Consider the following 18842-nt stretch of genomic DNA (forward strand, 5'->3'; position numbering starts at 1 on the left):
TACAGAGGGTCATTCCTGGACTCGGGTCATTCGTCAGCACTCTAACAGCCTCTCTGTGCACAGCGGGAGAGGCGGACCAGCTGGTTACGGTCAGTGGAAAAGAAGAGAAGACATCACACGTGGAAAACCATAGCAGCTCGGAGGGAGCCAGCAGACAAAACTGGTGCAAAGGGACACGACTGTGTGGCTAAACAAACAAATCAGGAGAGGCTGAACACGATGAAAGCCCAGTGGGCCTGGCTGGAAAGACCTCTCTCAGAAATCGCATGCAGATTGTAAAGAACAAGGAAAGCAGAGGCAGAGGACGACGAGAGTTACGAGGAAGGTCAAAGAGGAAAAGTACGGAAGCCTTGTTTCTGACAACACAAACACAGGTCAGGACAAGCACATCCTTTCCTTCTGCGAGGTCCAGGGAAAGGAAACCTTCCCTGATGAAAGAGGCCCATACCCCGTGTCGTATATCCTGGCCCCAGCCGGCAAACACTGCCCACGGGTACCCCCAAGGCCTGCTCCCCCGCTCCCTCCGGGCCAGGTTAAAGCTCCAGACAGACATACCGCCTTGGTCCTGCTGGCTCCTCATCCCACCGGGAGGGGCTTGCTAGGGCAAACTGGAGCAGGGCCCCTAAAATGCGGGTCCCGAGCAGGGCCCTCTCACTCGGATCCAAGGCTGGCCCTGTGAGGGGGAAGGCGTTGGTCCTTGGAGAGAGCGCACAACAGGGGCAGGAATGGCTGTGGTCGGGACCACTGGCAGAACGAACTGCCTGAGTCCCAGTTCCCATCTCACCTCTAAGCGTCTGGATGACCTTAACCTCACCAGCCCCCAGTTTCCCGCTCTGTGAAATGAAGTGATTAGCAGTTAAATGAGATGATCTCTAACGTATTTTTCAAGTCTGAGCTCCCTCATATCCCGAGCTGGTTGCGACACCTGTCTCTCCATTGATTGCCAGGGTTGATTCGGCCGATCTGGCTGGCTAGGCAGGTGTCCCCTTCCTCCCTTATCGCTCCACACATGACCCTCTCAAAGATGCAAGATCAGTCGAAGAGGACAACCATCTCCAATGGAGAAGGACCAGTCTTCGATCAAGAATATATAAGTGGCTGCACTACCCTGCTAGAACCTCCTAACAAGCTCTCATGTCTAAGCTCCTATGAGTCTACAAATCAGCCCTATAGATGTTCAAGGGAAAAATTAGACATGAATGGAGCAAACTGAGCCACAGACGCCTACACCGAATGGGCCTGTCGAATCACCTGTGCAGAAGAAAAGGCTATAAAGTGGGGGAAAGACAGGGTCTCTCAAGAATGAGTCATGCAGCTTGGAGACGAACGAGAAGCAAGGAAGGCCAGGAGACGTCACACACAGTCTCGCCTGGACTTTGTAAAAGCAAAAGTGTTTCCTGAGCACAGGAAGGAGGGCCCCCTGGGAAACCATCTCTCTCTGGCTCACACATTTCCTGGTGGTAGGTGATTAGCAGATCGCCTTACAGACAAGTGTGAAGGAGACTTCCCACTGCTCCAGCTGCCCAAGGTTCCAGTGCTAAAGCCTGCGGAGTCTCCTCTTCTGTCCCCACCGCCTTCCAGCTTGCTGAGCTCAGGCAAAAGGGCCTTTTCCCCTCGAAGCCAGTAACACGCTACCTGGCTGCTGCTGGGGCCAGTACTACCCTGAGATTCAGGACTGACTCCAGCTTCGAATGCTGGTTTTCATCTGGATAGATGGAAGTCCTTGTGGGGTAGAGCACGGAAGTGGTAAAATGTAAAGAGGTGCGGATTTTTTTTAGTTTGGCCAATAATGAAGCACCCACTTGCCTTTCCTGCCAGGTCACGCCAAATGAAACAGCGACACCCCAGGTATCCCACCCACTTCTGGGTAGCCAGGATCCTGTCCACGTCTGGTAAGCATTTCTGCCTCCGTCCGCCTACCTCCGAAGGATGGTAATGTAAGAAGCACGGACAGGACACAAACACAGGTGTGTGTTCACTGGGCCCCGCCCTGTACTTAGTTCAAACACTGGGTCACCCACTCGGTGCCATGAATAAAGGGTCCGAACGTCTCCCCCTACCACAGGCCCACACCATCATCTCCTCCTGACCAGTTTAGGGCAAAGACTGCCAAGGTTCACATTGGTCACTCCGGCCACGGTGTCCTCTGGGCAAGGAGAGGCCCTTGGCAGGAACAGAAGGAGAAGGGAGAGGAAGTTGGGGGGAAGGCAGGCCCTTCCCTGTTTGCACAAGAGCAGCTTTGCTTTATTCCCTGGCTTCTCAAGCCAGAACACACGAAAAGCTGCTGGACTGAGAGGCTATGACCCAGGAGGCCCCTCATCAGGTTACTTGTGGGAAGACGGCAGGTTAATCAAGTATTGACCATTTTCACCATTAAGGGTTGGTTGTCTACCAGGAGTTTGGAAAAGGGAGGAGACTGAATACAGAGCCTGTGGGGGAACCACAGTGGAAGGGCTGCCAGCCAAGGGGCAAGCAGAGCACCATAAGCATGAGGTAGATAGTTTCTTCAGTGGAATTTCCTGCAGGCTGAATTGCTGGCAAAAGCTCCCACAGTGAAGAAGATAAGATAGAAGAAAAACTACCATTGGTTCTCAGGGAAGAACTCAAGATATGCTGACCCATGCTCAAATATACAGGGGCTCTCTAACTCATATTGTATAATAATTGACGTCATATGAATATAGTCATGGCCATTATTTTAAACGGCTTCCCTGATGGCTCAGACAGTAAAGAATACACCTGCAATGCTGGAAACCTGGTTTCAATCCCTGGGTTGGATAGATGCCCTGGAGAAGGAAATGGCAACCCACTCCAGTATTCTTGCCTGGAGAATCCCATGGACAGAGGAGCCTAGCAGGCTACAGTCCATGAGGTCACAAAGAGTTGTGCACGACTAAGCAATTAACACTCTATTATTTTAAAAGATAAAAACAATTGGCGAAGCACAGATTGTCTTGACACACACATAATCAGATGTGCTTTATGTCCATGCTCTGCCGATAACAGCTCTTTATCAAAATCTGACAGAAATAAAATTATGTAGAAATACATTTACTAATATGAAAATATATGGCCAGTGATTTCTGTTAAATGGGGAAGGTTCTTAACAGAATAGGATGTACAACATAAGTACATACATATAAAATATTCCATTTCAAAATGTAAACATTTCTTTGGGTGAAAAGTTTGGGGGGATTTTCCTTTTTAACTGTATTTTCTAAATTTTTTTTTCAATGGGCATATATTACATGTGTGTGGGTTTTCTTTTTTAGGTTTAAAATATATGGTACAGCTGGAGAAGGAAATGGCAACCCACTCCAGTGTTCTTGCCTGGAGAATCCCAGGGAAGGGGGAGCCTGGTGGGCTTCCGTCTATGGGGTCACACAGAGTCGGACAAGACTGAAGTGACTTAGCAGCAGCAGCAGCATATGGTACAGCAGGGTCAGCCTGGAGAGAGGAGGAGAGACCCTCTCCCAGTAAAGGGGGCTGGTAGCGAGCCCTTCTCACCACACGCACCCAATGCTCTTTGCGCCTCTGCTGCCCCCATGTGGCTGCAGGAAGACCTGGCATCAGGAACCCCTAAACAAAACCCAACCTGGACCAGACTCCATTTATCTTGGATGGATTCCTCTTTCCCTTTTCACCATTTCATGGCCTGGATTTGTCCCACTCATGAACATGGGGGTTTTTGCAATAATGATGGCTAAGACAGGAGGTAGGATGGACTAGAATCTGCTCAGGATGCTTACAAAATGGATACAGACTCTGGTGGGGGTTTAGGACCCAGAGAACCACGCTGGCAAGAATAAAGGTGGAGATAAGAACGGTTGAAGCCTCAGGAGACTAACTGCCAAAGACAACAGTGAAACCGGAACCCTGAAGTGCCACTGGAAACCAGTTCCTCTGCATGGGGGATCAAGGTGATATCACATGGAGCTGGTGACATTTACTTACTTCCGTTGTTTGTCTACAGAGTGCTGGAGGTGACTGTCCTTGACCTGCCATATGAGCACACATTCCCAGAAATGCAGAGAGAAACCCAGTGGGGTCACAATGTCCACTTTTCCTACTGATGGTATTTTTAACTGATGACTCAATTAGCCTGCTGTTTGAGCAATAGACCATGAAGATTTAGGAAATGGGAGCCAAATTTTACACTATTATCAGATGACATGCAAATAGATTTACCCTGATCCCTTAACATTTGCAAAATTGTTATTAGGCATTAATGCTAAGCCTTAAAATGATGAATTAATATTTTGCTTACCTACAAGTCAATTTTTCTCTGCTTGGATTGTTGGATCTATAACAGCTTAGGGCAACAGGATCCCTTGACTAATGAATACTTTAATTTTCAAAGCATGAGCAGACTCTGAACATATACACACACGATGAAACTCCTCAACCACCGTTTCTCAGCCCTATACCTTAACATGACCCAGGAGAAAGCTCATCAAGGCTCCAGGGCCAGACTGACTGCCTTCAGATGCAGCTCTGGCATTTACTGTGTGACCTTGGGCAAGTCACCTAACCTTTCTGAGTCTCCATCAAGTTCAGTTCAGTCGCTCAGTTGTGTCCGACTCTTTGCAACCCCATGGACTACAGCACACCAGGCCTCCCTGTTGAGTCTACATTACCTCCTCTATATAATAGGGATAGTAATAGGACTAGGTTGGAGGGTCATCAGAAGGTCAAATGAGTTAATATCTATAAAGCCCTGAAAACAGCACCTGACACAGGAGGTGCTAAATGAACTCATTAATCCATCTGTCCTACAATTATTTTTCAAAATGGACTTAAAGTGTAATCAATTAACTTTTAAACACAGTAATTAAAAACTTTTTAAAAAACAAACTTGGTTTTCTCCCCTTTTTTTTTCACTAATAAGCACTAATTTATTTTACTCAAATTGGATGACAACAAAGGGGCCACACCGTCCTTCAGTTCAGTTCAGTTCAGTCACTCAATCGTGTCCGACTCTTTGCGATCCCATGAATCGCAGCACGCAAGGCCTCCCTGTCCATCACCAACTCCCAGAGTCCACCCAAACCCATGTCCATCGAGTTGGTGATGCCATCCAGCCATCTCATCCTCTATTGTCCCCTTCTCCTCCTGCCCCCAATCCCTCCTAGCATCAGAGTCTTTTCCAGTGAGTCAACTCTTCGCGTGAGGTAGCCAAAGTATTGGAGTTTCAGCTTTAGCATCAGTCCTTCCAATGAACACCCAGGACTGATCTCCTTTAGAATGGACTGGTTGGATCTCCTTGCAGTCCAAGGGATTCTCAAGAGTCTTCTCCAATACCACAGTTCAAAAGCATCAATTCTTCGGCAATCTTAGCCACCTCTATAAAGGCTAATGTCATTTTCAGAAGAATCAGACTCATTGACCATATCATTCTATCCCAAGCCTCTTCCTTAACTCCCTCTTCATGAAAGCCTTTGTCAGAGTCAGCCTCTTCATCAATCTCACGTGTTTAAGGAAAAGTAAAGGACAAGCACAGGCGTGTGCGTATGTATGTGTGTGCATGTGTGCACACGCGGCAGGAACAGGTGCATGGAGCACGGCCGCCCTGAGCATCCTGGCACAACTACTCTTTCATGGCATTCCCTCCCCTTTCTTCCCAGCTCCCTTTCCGATCTGCCCCTCTCGCAGCACCTTCCATCAGGCACCCTCACCTGTTGGTGTTCTCCAGAACCTCCACCTTCTTCCGAAGCTCCAAGTTCTCCGTTGAACAAGACTCTACCCTACAGAGGAGAGAGAAAAAGAAAAACCTGATTTTTATCAGAGGAGCAAGCACTAAGCCAGGAGCTAGGATGGAGGCAGGTGGGGTTCAGAGAAAAAATGAACAGAGAAGCACCTACTCTGGGGAGATCAGGAAGAGAGCCAGGCCAACAGTTGGGAAAAAGGGTGAGGACACAAGAGAAATAAAAAGAAAGAGATTAGTAACAAATGGCTCAATAATGGGAAATGAATAGGGATGGTACACAATGTAAACTTATGTTTTGTGCTTAGTCACTCAGTCATGTCTGACTCTTTGTGACCTGAGGGACTGTAGCCCACCAGGCTCCTCTGTCCATGGGGCTTCTCCAGGCAAGAACACTGGAGTGGGTTGCCATACCCTCCTCCAGCGGATCTTCCCAACCCAGGTCTCTCGCACTGCAGGCGGATTCTTTACCATCTGAGCCACCAGGGAAGCCCAAAATTCTTACAGGGTTTTTCAAACTTGATTTCTCTTGACTTTTCCCTATGGCTCTCAACGCTCATCGCACTTCTCCCTCCATATTACAGGGTCTGAATGCTGCTAGCTGTGCTCTTGGCCAGAAAAACTGACAGGGCTTCGGGCAGGGGAAGAGGAAAGGACAAGACCCTAGGACCTCAGGGTAAGGAACCCAGGTGCTGGAGGAGGCATGCCCCAAGAGACCATAAAGAGATTTTCATCAGAACATCTTGACCCCAGATACCTCAACAATGATTGGTAATAATTCTTATTACCAAAACCTAAATCAGGAGGAAGAAACACTGACTTTCAGTAGGAACTTCCAAAACCAGCCAGGATCCACCAACAGATCCTCTCACCACATATACAAAAAGATTCATTTCTAGATCTAGGGACTCATTCCCATTTTAAAATGATATTAGTTTGTCAGATGGGAACTATTTTCTAGGGTAATACAAAATTGTATTTTAATTTATGTTTTTCTAAGAGCCCTCCTGATATTTCAGGCTATTCAGAATAACACAAGGTATCTTCAAGTGTTTTTGTGCAAAGTCACTCACCTGTAACACGAATCATAGCAGAGAGAAAATAAAGAACGCCAGCTTGTCTTATATCCCCTGATGCTTTCTCTAGGGTGCGAGGGAGTGTGGCCAAGGGTAATTGATTAATTAGCCCTGCTCTTTTCTCCCAAAACAGCACCTCTCCTCCGAGGAGTCCAGGAATGTGCATGAAAGTTTGTATTTGTGCTTATTTGAAAGTAAGCCTTCAAGGACTTATGGACCCTTGGTTGAAAACAGTTCTGTACAAATGCCTGCTAAGATCGAAAGTGGAAATGTGTTAATCACTCAGTCAAATCCAGCTCTTTGCGACTCCATGTCCTGTCAGGCTTCTCTGTCCATGAGATTCTCCAGGCAAGAATACTGGAGTTGGTAGCCACTGCCTTCTCCAGGAGATCTTCCTGACCAAGGGATCGAACTCAGGTCTCGGATTCTTTACCATCTGAGCCACCAAGGAAGTGGTACTTTTTATTTCTTGCTAGATTTATAAGCTTCTCCTCTAAAAACCACTAGGTGGCAGGCAAAACACAGCCGATAAACCAACAGCCTTTGCTGGGAGCCAGGTGAAAAACTGAACCCCCTTGTCATGGAAATCAGGGGCCCCCTGGCACTCACATTTCTCTACGTGAATTGCTCAATACACACAACCAGTTTGGCAGGAGGCTTACTTTTTCTCCAAGCTGTCCATGTATTCTTTCTTCTTCCTCCTACTTTCCTGGGCTGAAATCTGCAATGGAAGGGGAGAAGAGAGGATTATGTTCCAGCTATATCAGTAAGGGACAACAGAGGATGAGACAGTGGGATGGCATCATTGACTCAATAGACATGAGTTGAGCAAACTCCAGAGACAGTGAAAGACAGGGAAGCCTGGTGTGCTGCAGTCCGTGGGGTTGGAAAGAGTCGGACACAATTCAGCAACTGAACAACAACACAGCAGTAAACCCGTATGACAGGAGGCCATGAGCACAGAAATCATAGAAGCCCTGCTCACTTCCATGGCCACTTCCCGTTTCTTTAACCTGCTGGCTCATCTACTAATTACCTCTTCTGTCACCCTTCAATCGGCCTGTGTTCTCATCTACTTTCTAACAAACTAGGCCCCCAGTGAGAAGGACAGTAGTCCAGGAATCAGACCAGAACATGGACACCACGAAGCATCTCTATGGTCTCAGAAGAATGATTTCAATTCTGTGGACCTAGTTGGGTCACTCTAATACTTAGCCAGCTGGGGCTAGTTACACAAAAATTCCCTGGTGGTTCTGCACATGGGTGAAGAATTATGACTCTAAGCCCTCTCCTTCTTCCTCTCTTAGTCTCCTCCCTCCTGCTCTATCCATACCCTAACCATGCCCCAGGGCCTCTGTGCCCCTTATTCCCACTATAGGAGCCCAGGACTAGGAAACTGCTAGACCCAGGCATAGAAGAGCCAGCAGAATTTTTTAACAAAAACCCTTATCAAGAAAAAAAAAAATAAGCAAGCACCCATAATATACTGATATTTATGTATTTATAATATTATAATTTATAAATATTTATAAACTGTGTAGATGCCTACTGGGGAAATATTGTATATATCATAAAATAGACATTTTAAAGGCTGAAATGTTTTTAAATGTAAACGGAGCTCTACTATTTTCATCCTATGCCTGAATGGGTCATCTTGAGCATCATGGAGTGTGCACACCCGATTTGGGGGCCCACTGACCAGAAGATGGATGACAGGGCTGGAGGAAGACAGGGCCAAGTCCTGACACCAAGGGCCGGGCCAGCGCTGGCCACCGGGAAGGGAGGACAGGCACATGGCTCGGTTCTGCTCACACGCCTGCTCACAGAAGTGCCTGCATCTGATGGACTCACCTTATTCTTGATTTTCCTCCGGATTTTCTTTAAGGCCTTCTCCTCTGATTTCGTCAGGGGCAACTTGGTGGGGATGGGATAGCCCTCGGCGATCAGGGTCCTCTTCTCCTCCTCTGTCAGGACCAGGGGGCCTGATCCCTGCAGCTTCTGTGTAGACCAAGGAGCAGAAAAGGGTCAAAAAGGAGAAGCCGGGTGCATCAGAGGGAAGCCTCCTGAGAGGCGAGGAGGGTCTGATATGATGTCTTGCAAACAACTAAGGAAAAAGGACACCAATCTGTCTGGGTGAGAAATGGGCACTCTGAAGTGGAAGCAAAAAAATGGAGATGATACCTGTGTGAGTGTTACAACCCAAGCGTTATAATTTAAGGGAACAGGTAAAAAAAACCTCCACCCGTTATTTCCCACAAAGTACCCCACTGGCTAAAACATGGAAATTAAAGAATAGAATTCATTTCCTACATCCCTGGAGGTTTCCTGTCCTTGGAGTGATCAGGAATTCACTTGGAGCTCTGTGGAAAGTTTTGTTGTTCTCCTGAAAAGGCCATTTTGCAAGATGCTCTCTATATACTAGGAGTTGCTTCTCAACCTCCACTTCCAGCTAAAGGGTTGGGACTCCCAGGGACACACTGGCAGGCTTGCTCCACGACAGTCTCTGGTCAGCACTGTCCTAGACTATCCATCGTCAGTGGAGATGACAACTGCAGCTCATCCCATGTCATCCACACCAGGACAATGTGTTTACAATTAGTCAATAAACGGAGTACCTATTGTATATTAGCTCTGTGTTAAACGCATGGAGGAATCGAAACGAACTCTGTCTCTTAAGTAGGTAATGATCGAGCCCAAGACGAATTGAAACACATGAAAGAACGAGAGCAAATGCTAGACTGATATTCACTCCAGTGCATTAATAATACAAAGAAAGAGAACACTTGTGTGAGCCTTTGCGATAAGGGCAGGCTTAGGGTAGCAGGTAAGACTTGAACTGGGCCTCCTGAAAGAAAGGGGGTGATTTACACAGGGAAGGACTTTCCAACAAAAGGCAGCCTTGTCAAGAGTAACAGAAGAAGCCACTCTGCCTAGAGGGGGTGAGTTCTTGAAGCTGCTGCAGGTTGGGAACATACAAAGGGTGTTAGTGCCCAGCAGAGGTATGAGGGCTTGATGCCAACGGATAGTAGGGAAACAGCACAGATGCTGAACCAAGGTCTGACACGGGGAGGATTTCATCCTTGACCACGTAGAATGAACTGACTATGGCAGGACCCACAGACGCATAGAATGAACACTTTCTCATCAAAAGAGTGAAGGGTTAGTGGCAAGAAGGTGGAGATGGAGTGGAAAGAGGTAACCCACTGGCCCTCAGTAATACTGATAAATAAGAACATGGCCACAGATCTAAGAACTTGCTGAGTTTCTGAGACAGACTGCATTCAACTTTTCAAAGTTATGCTAACTGATAGATGGCTCTTCTAGAATTTTTACATATCTCACTTCATTCATTACGTTGGCCACCTGATGCGAAGAGCTGACTCATTTGAACAGACCCTGATGCTGGGAAAGGTTGAGGGCAGGAGGAGAAGGGGACGACAGAAGATGAGATGGTTGGATGGCATCACTGACTCGATAGACATGGGTTTGGGTGGACTCTGGGAGTTAGTGATGGACAGGGAGGCCTGGCGTTCTGCAGTTCATGGGGTCTCAAAGAGTCAGACACAACTGAGCTACTGAACTGAACTGAACTTCATTCAAATTTGCTCTATGTGATATTATAAATTCAGTAAGGTTGACTATGATTTTTAAATCCTCAGAGAAATCAATTGACTATTCAGAACAATGCAAAATTAATTACATACCCCTAATGGCAACCCACTCCAGTACTCCTGCCTGGAGAATCCCGTGGACAGAGGAGCCTGGTGGGCTGCTGTCCATGGGGTCACACAGAGTCTGACACGACTGAAGCAACTGAGCATGCAAGCATGCATGCATTTTTTATTTGGAGCAGTTATATATGTGAGGGATGAATAATGACTTGTGAGTTCCATCCTGAGTCACTGGGTTAAGAGCTGAACCACAGACAAAAAGGGTTAAATTATATGCTTGTTCTTTAGACATTAAAACGTTTAAGCTCAGAGCAATTTTTCAATTCATCGAAGATTGCTTATTTAAAAAATAAGCTATTTCCTATCCTAGGTCACAAAGACCGCCTAAGTTGATGATAAATATTTGTGATATAATTTTGAGAAGAATGACAACATTTTTATTCCTCATGGTTGTAGCTATAAAAAATAAGCACATGAATAAAAACCGGAAGCGTGCACAGAAAAGGAAAAGAATGTGTTAGCACGATGAGATCACAGGCAGTTTTTAGAAAATGTTCTCTAAGTCTGTCATCCCCCAGCTTTAGCAATCAGACTGAAAACTTCCCACAGGAAGAAAAGCCAAGTGGCTCAGAATGGCAGGCACGCTGGGTGAAGCTCCAAATGACAGGATGGGGGGATCGGGTTGCAGGGACGCAGGGACACTCACATGAGGCGCAGTGAGGAGCGGGGAGCTGGCCAGCGCCGAGGGGGCCCGCGCCGGGGCCCTGGCGGGGCTGTGGGTCTGTGGAAGGCCAAAGGGGTGAAGGCGTGGGCTGGGGCTCAGGCTGCCCTCGGAGTCACTGCTGTGGCTGCTGGGAGGAGTGGGCGGTAAGTGCAGGTGGTCCACGGAGGCTGAGGGGAAAAGAACGGATTGCATCCATCAGGGAGCAACGAAGCAGTACGTGGGGGCACTTAAATATCCAACATCCAACCTAGGACAATCGAACGGATGACGAATCCCTCCGAGTGGACCTGGAACGGCCTCCAAGATGTACTGTGAAGGCAAAATTTAAGTGTTTCTTTCGAAAAACAATAGACTGAATTACTGTGTTCCAACTCTGCAGTTCTTGATACAGCCTCAAGCAGGTGCTTTCTTGGCTTGATTTTCTGGCTTTGTTGTGGATAATGGGCTTCCCTGGTGGCTCAGTTGGTAAAGAATCCACCTGCAATGTGGGAGACCTGGGTTCAATCCCTGGGTTGGGAAGATGCCCTGGCGAAGGACCTGGCAACCCTCTCCAGTATTCTTGCCTGGAGATTCCCATGGACAGAGGAGCCTGGCGGGCTGCAGTCCATGGGTTCGCAGAGTCAGACACGACTGAGCAACTTAGCACAGCACACTGTGGATACATTTTTGGACTAGATTTTTGAGTTTTACTTTGGTCACCAGGAGTTTCAGTAGATGTGACATAACTGTGTGCTGATCTCAACCTATAGATGACAGAAATAAATCAAGGTGCAAGACAGTGTATAAAGCACACTTCGTTTTGTGCGAAAAAGGAGAGAAAGAGAATACAGACCCTATTTGCTTGTAACTACATAAAGAAACTCGGGAAAATATGTAAGAAAGTAGTAAAATTATGACAACACGGGGACATGGGAAATTACAGTAGGCAGGGATGGTGCTGGCATAATGTTCCCTCTCTTCATTTCATAGTTTCCACAGTTTGATTGTAAACCATCACGTTAACGTATCACGATCTTAAAAAAAAAACAAACAGCAGAAGCAGGGAGCTCATGAGGGTTTGAGAAAAGCTCATTTGTTTCTGCAGGAATGTGCATGGCAGGGCCCACAGGCCAGATGCCAGGCATTCTTGATTCAGATAACACCCAATCCATCTGTAGATAGAAAGGTAGGCACTGGAAGATAAATGAGGGGGAGCGGGGTGTCCCCCGCAACGGCCCCCAGCATCAAGCATCCTTCACCTCTCCCCAGGGAGACACCCTTACTCTGCCAGGCTTTGGAACCTTGGTCAGCGCTGCTCACGCACCTCCAGGGCAGCCGAGACGAGTTCCAAAGGAAGAATCATCTCTGAGTTCAACCTGACAAACGAGCTTTGGGGGTCTCACTCTTTTTCTGACCTGCGAATCTTCCCATCGTCCTGGAATACCTTGACGGCCAGTCACTGTTACTGAGCCAAGGGACGTGACCTTGGGTAAGCCTTTCATTCTGCACCCCTCCTGGGACCCCTGAGGACAACAGAGCCCCGAGTGCAGCTGCTCTGAACTGGGCCAGGAGCCCGGGGGCCGCATACACACCTGGACTTGCTCGACCAGAAAACAGCCCGGGGCCATGGAAAGGTCTCCTGCCTGAGATACTATGGATGGAAGGAGCCTTTCTGAGACACAGCTACTCACCTCAGAAAAAGGACCCTCAGAGCTGCCTTTGGAGGTGAGAAGCTGGAAGCATGGGGCTCTTCTGCTCACTGAAACACCGACCGTCCCAGGGAACCACATCTCTCTCAGTCACCTTCCCCCCTTGCCCCACCCCCACATACTTTTTGTCTTTCTTTCTTGTGCTAACCCCTCTCTTTTCTCCTTCTAACCTACCCTGCCAGAGAGCTCCCAGTTTTTTAGAGTCCACGGGCACTCCTAAAGCTAAAGAATATTCTGAAACAATCCCATACATCTCTATTGTCAACTCTTTGACCACTACTTCCAGGCAGCTAAGAAGGGTAGGTAGGCGTCTTAAATATATGTTCACCTAGAAAGGAGTCCTAAGAGTGTTAAGTAAGGTTTTCCCAACACCATGATGACCTACGGGACTCTGTAGTGTCAGGTCAATTAATAAGCAAGGAAGCTGTTACCCTGGGGTGTCTCCAGTATGCTCTGGCCACTTACACAGGCAAACCAAAATCCAATCCTATAAATGCTTCAAGGTTACCAGGCTGGAATCTAAGGACAGCTGGTCACAAACAGCCAACTAAGTTTTAAGTTATAGCCCATCAATAATCTCCTTACTTTGCTTCCACCTTCTCTTTATAAAAGTCTCCCCCCAACTCTTGTCAGAGGAAACTTCTAACCAGTTTGGCACTGCAAAGTCTAATTAATTTTTGCTCAAATATGCGACTAAAATTTTTAATTTTTTAGAGCTTATCTTTTAACAATGTTTCCTTCAGACTTCAAGGAGATCAAACCAGTCAATCCTAATGGAAATCAATCCTGAATATTCATTGCAAGGACTGATGGTGAGGCTGAAGTTCCAATACTTTGGCCACCTGATGGGAAGAACTGACTCACTGGAAAAGACCCTGATGCTGGGAAAGATTGAAGGTAGGAGGAGAAGGGGACAACAGAGGATGAGATGGTCGGATGGCATCCGAGTTGATGGACATGAGTTTGAGCAAGCCCTGGGAGTTGGTGATGGACAGGGGTGCCTGGAGTGTTGCAGTCCATGTGGTCACAGAGAGTCAGACAAGACTGAGCTACTGAACTGAATTTTAACAATGTTTATATTTTAGCCATGGTAAACAAACAAGCAAATAAAAACAAAAACAAAACAAAACCCAGAAGCAGACAAACCTCACAGGGGCTCCCAGTGTCTGCCATGCAGAGCTATTAGTCTGGAGAATTAGTCAAGAGTACTAGAGCTTACTTCTCCCTTTGGCTGGGCATAGGCCAAATTATTCTAGTGCTTTTCTCCTTTCCAAGAAGAAGGTGCTCCACACACATTAAAAAAAAGGAAATGGCACGGCATGAAAAGTGAAGCAAACTTGAATCTCCTCTTACCCACTTATTGAGAGCTACTGCCCTGGTTACAAGTGCCTCAGTATCAGATTTCTAAATTCACTTGAAATGTGGCTCTTGGGATACTTTCTGACAGGGCTGGGGACAACAAGCCATTTTGCCTAGAAGCCCTGCTACATTCAAGGATATTGAATATCCTCCTCCCTGTTTATCTAGGATAATGAGGAAAGATGGCCACTTCAAGGAAGGACCCTGAAACTTTTCTCCTCTAGAGATCCAAGATTCTGAAGCCACTATGGGGTTTACTGGTACTGTGATGACATTTTCAGAAGCATATGGCAACACAGATTGAAAGAGCAGAATGTATTTGATAGTTGTTACCAGTATCACAAAAATGAAAGGAATTACTTTCTTTAAAGCTGAAAGGCACTAAAATGTGTATCACTCAGTTAAAATAAATATTGTCTCAATATGAATTTTAGTCAGTATTACTAATCACAAAAACTGAATCCTGGGACTTCCCTGGCAGTCCAGTGGTTAAGACTCCACACTTCCCAAGGGATGTGGATTCAAAGGGAACTAAGATCCCATATGCTGTGCTGTGTGGCCAAAAAAGTATAAAAAAATAATTGAATCCTTTCCTTACTGATGACAAAGGTAAATGCCAACCTTGATTAAAGTGTCACGGATAAATCTTGAGTATATTTCTGGTGGGACGAAGTAGACTTTGTTTCTGTGAGCATTGCTCCTATATATTGTAACATCTGCACAGTACGTCCACACCATAGCATGGATACCTTTCCCATGACAAGCGCGTATACTAGTTTCTTATTTGTTGATCACATCAATGAGCTGTCCTTCTAACCATGTGCTGAAAGTATAAATAAAAGGGGAGGGGATGATGTATCTTAAGGCACTGAATTATGGAGCTGGGCAAAGTATATCAATTAAAAAGGCTGAGAGAGCTTCCTAGACTCTATGAGACTTAGGGGTCTGCCTAAGAATTCCTTAGAATTCCTACCCATGGGCTTCACAGGGGACAAGGAAAAAACTGACACAGGGAAAGAAAAAGTGAGAGTGTGACCATTTCAAGTGTTGAGACCACTTATTTCTAAATAGATGCAAGATGCCTGAAGGGACGCAGGAACAGAGGAGTGGTGCTGGTTGGTGGTCGGTGGTGATTTAGTCACTCAGTCATGTCCAACTCTCGCAACTCCATGGACTGTAGACCACCAGGGCCCTTTGTTCATGGGATTTCCCAGGCAAGAATACTGGAGTGGGTTGTCATTCCCTTTTCCAGAGGATCTTCCTGACTCAGAGATTGAACCATCATTTCCTATATTGCAGGCAGATTCTCTACCAGTTGAGCCACCCGAAAATCAGTATTTAAAAATACTGAATTGCCAGACAGATAAATTGTGAATCCACTTCACAAAGGGTTTAAAATTAGAGTTTGTTTTAAACTGGCAAGTTGGCTTTGTAAATGCGTATTAGGTCTGTACTGATCATCACGCCAGGGCAGGGAGCTGGCTTTTATTCATAGGATGGCTTGAGAGCAGGGGTTCCCGTGTTCCCTTGTCAGCACCCAAGTCACAGGAGTCTATAAACATGTTGAAAAGTCACCGTGGAATGAAGTAAAAGCTGAAGATTTACTTGAAAATTAAGCATACACATATATGGGAAAATAAAACGTAGCTTTAAAAGTTTGTATTTAGAGTCGAGAATAGCTATTTCATAAAACAAGCTCTGCCGTCAGTACAATCAACAGTCCCCACCTTCCCTGGGGTGGTGCACCCACACCAGTTAACCCAAAGGGGAGAGGAGACAGACCTTCCTTGGGAGAGAAGTTTAGGAACTGATCCACTTCATGAGGCTCCAGCTTAATCTTAGGAATAATGGTCTGGCATGAGGAATCAACCTAAAGAAAGAAATTCAAACATAGTTTTTAAAAGCCAAGAACAAACCCGAAGCAACACCCTGGGAGCTATTTGTCATCCTGTCTCCCTCCCAGGGCTGCGCTAGGGCTGATGAGGCCCGGCTGAGCGCAGGAAGCTTCTTGGACCGGGAGGTATTTTAGTCCTTAACCCTCCCCCACTGCCAAACCTGGCAGTACAGGTGATGGAGCCCTCAGAATTCTCAAATGAAGAAGCCAGGGCTCACTGGTCAGTGCTTCATACATTGTGTTTATGGTACTGTAAAGGCACTTTACCACAAAACCAGTCTGGCACATTCCTGAAGGGTCACGGACCTCCAGCAGGAGGAACCGTGTGACCCCAACTGCATGCATTCTCTCCAGGTTCCTGACAAGCGACAACACGTAACCACGAAACACTGGGGAGGGAAAGGGGGAAAGGTATCTGGCCCACGCATGGGAGAAAGGCCACGAGTCTGATCTTTCTTAGTGACTTGCTCAAAATTCAAACTAAAATATCGCAGAGCAAGGAGACTGATATAGACTCCAGAAGCCTCATCCTATAAACAGACTCAGGTAGCTATTGAGAAAGGAATTTGAGAGGGCAGCATAAAGGTGCTCTGTTCACCTCGTCTTCATCTGCCCTCATCTTCCTGATGGATGGAAGGTAAACAGCGCAAGGAGTGAGGATGCAGCCAAGCCTTGGTGGTGCCACCACTGCTGTGTTACCTTTTCCTGATTCCTCTACCTTGCTCAGAGGAGAAATGACTTAGAGAATGTCAGTGGAGTCGTTGTAATATAACCTGTGTCTTTGAGCATAAGGAAAGTTAGGACTGGATTCCAAATATCCAGAAGAAGATGTACAAGTATCACCCTGGTCCATCACCAGACATCGAAATACCTAAAGAGAAGGTGGAGTAAAACTAAATCCTACTTGCTATAGGCATAGAACTGAGCAACTCCCAATTTCTTACGTTTTCCACAGGTAATACAATAAGACCTGATAGCTGGGAAACCCCAGAATTAAGTCAGGGCAACTTGCACAGCCCTTGGAAAATAAAGCATGACACAGGAACAAGCATTCCTTGTTGCCACAGCCCAGAAAGCTATGAATAGCACCATTGCTGTAACCACTCCCTTTCCACTGGCTTAAAAATCAATTCCAGGGAGAATTTTTCTCCAACATGGATATCCCTGAACTTTTTCAATTTTGTAATAGCATTCACAGAAAAACCAAAATGAGACTTGCTACCAGTTTTTTTTGGCGAATGCCTTTAAAGGAAGTGATATAACCAATGTTGACACCAAAGCAACATGCTCTGGATATAGACATAAATACACTTTTACATATATATATAGTTACATATATAATCACTGGCTCCAAAAAGATTAAATGTCTCTTTGGAGAACAGGGATCTGTTATCTCTCGATCCAATCTGTTTTTATGGAAGAAAAGTGACTTTACCCCAGCGTTCATTTCCAGAGGGGTTTCCTCCTTTTCAAACGGGGTGGAGATTGCAGTGATGGTCAGCGTGACAGAGGGGACAAGTCCTGAAGGTGGCTCGTCCGTGATGGGCTCTGTCTTGATGGTTGTTGGTGGAAAGTCTGGAGACAGGTACCATTTCTCACTCTCCACTTCATCTATGGGAAAAAGACAAGCACAGTGTGTGAAATCTGTTCAGGGCATCAGGTATAAGTAAAATAAGTGACCATTGACCTTTCTCCTTAAAAAACCTCCAACAAAGAATTATTGAGGGAGTTCTCTGGTGCTACAGGGGATAAGAATCCACCTGCCGATTCAGGGGACATGGGTTTGACCCCTGGTCCGGGAAGATCCCACGTGCCTCGGGGCAGCTAGGCCCCTGAGCCACAACTACTGAGCTCTAGAGCTCTAGAGCCCGAGAACTACTGCTGAGCCCACGTGCTGCAATCACTGAAGCCCGTGTGCATAGAGCCCGTGCTCCACAAGAGGAGCCACCACAATGAGAAACCCTCACACTGCAACCAGAGAGTAGCCTCTGAGCTCCCCAACGAGAGACAGCCCACACTCAGCAGCAAAGACCCAGCACAACCAAAAACATGATAAATTAGTAATTAATTAAAAATAATTATTGAGAGTAGAATTAAAATAAAGAAACGAGAACACAAGGGAGGAGATTAATGGATGAACAAACAGATGGCAGAGCAAGAATCTATGCTTTCATTCGAGTGTAAGGATGCCTAAGGCAACTCTGGAAGCATGCATATGAAAGAAACTAAGCTCCCTGGGCACAGTGGAAAAAGACTGGGTGGATGGAGGATAGGATAGGATGGGCAATCACAGTGTGTAGTGTTTTATACTTTTTGGTTTTCAAACCAAATGAATCTATTATCTATTCAAAAATAAATAAGTACATCTAAAAATATGAAGGAAGAGGGGGGATGGATCGGGAGATTGGGATTGGCACATATACACTGCTATGTATAAAATAGATAACTAATGGAAATCTACTGTATAGCACAGGGAACTCCACTCAATGCTCTTTGCTGACCTAAATGGAAAGGAAATCCAAGGAAGAGGAGGTACACGCATACATGTGACTATTCACTTTGCTGTACGGCAGAAACTAACACAACATTGTAAAGCAACTATATTCCAATTAAAAAAAAAAATATATATATATATATATTGGGTTGGCCATAATGTTTGTTTGGGTTTTTCCATAACATCTTGCAGAAAAACCCCAACAAACTTTTTGGCCAATTCTACAATTAAA

The 18842-nt window shown here is 46.1% G+C and overlaps 1 protein-coding gene across 1 annotated transcript in view; it reads right to left on the bottom strand.

The window, feature by feature from the left end:
* Positions 1–18842, bottom strand: part of CREB3L2 (cAMP responsive element binding protein 3 like 2) — a 132883-nt gene that overhangs the window by 15856 nt on the left and 98185 nt on the right. The window contains exons 3-8 of the mRNA XM_055421330.2: positions 17552–17727; positions 16005–16092; positions 11158–11342; positions 8632–8778; positions 7443–7501; positions 5676–5744 (exon numbers count right to left, since the gene is read on the bottom strand). Of these exons, the coding sequence (XP_055277305.1) occupies positions 5676–5744; positions 7443–7501; positions 8632–8778; positions 11158–11342; positions 16005–16092; positions 17552–17727 (724 nt within the window). The remainder of the gene's footprint in view (positions 1–5675; positions 5745–7442; positions 7502–8631; positions 8779–11157; positions 11343–16004; positions 16093–17551; positions 17728–18842) is intronic.

Source organism: Moschus berezovskii, chromosome 3 (genome assembly GCF_049115385.1).
Source record: "Moschus berezovskii isolate FMDL1 chromosome 3, NW_MosBer_1.0, whole genome shotgun sequence".
Lineage (NCBI taxonomy): Eukaryota > Metazoa > Chordata > Mammalia > Artiodactyla > Moschidae > Moschus > Moschus berezovskii.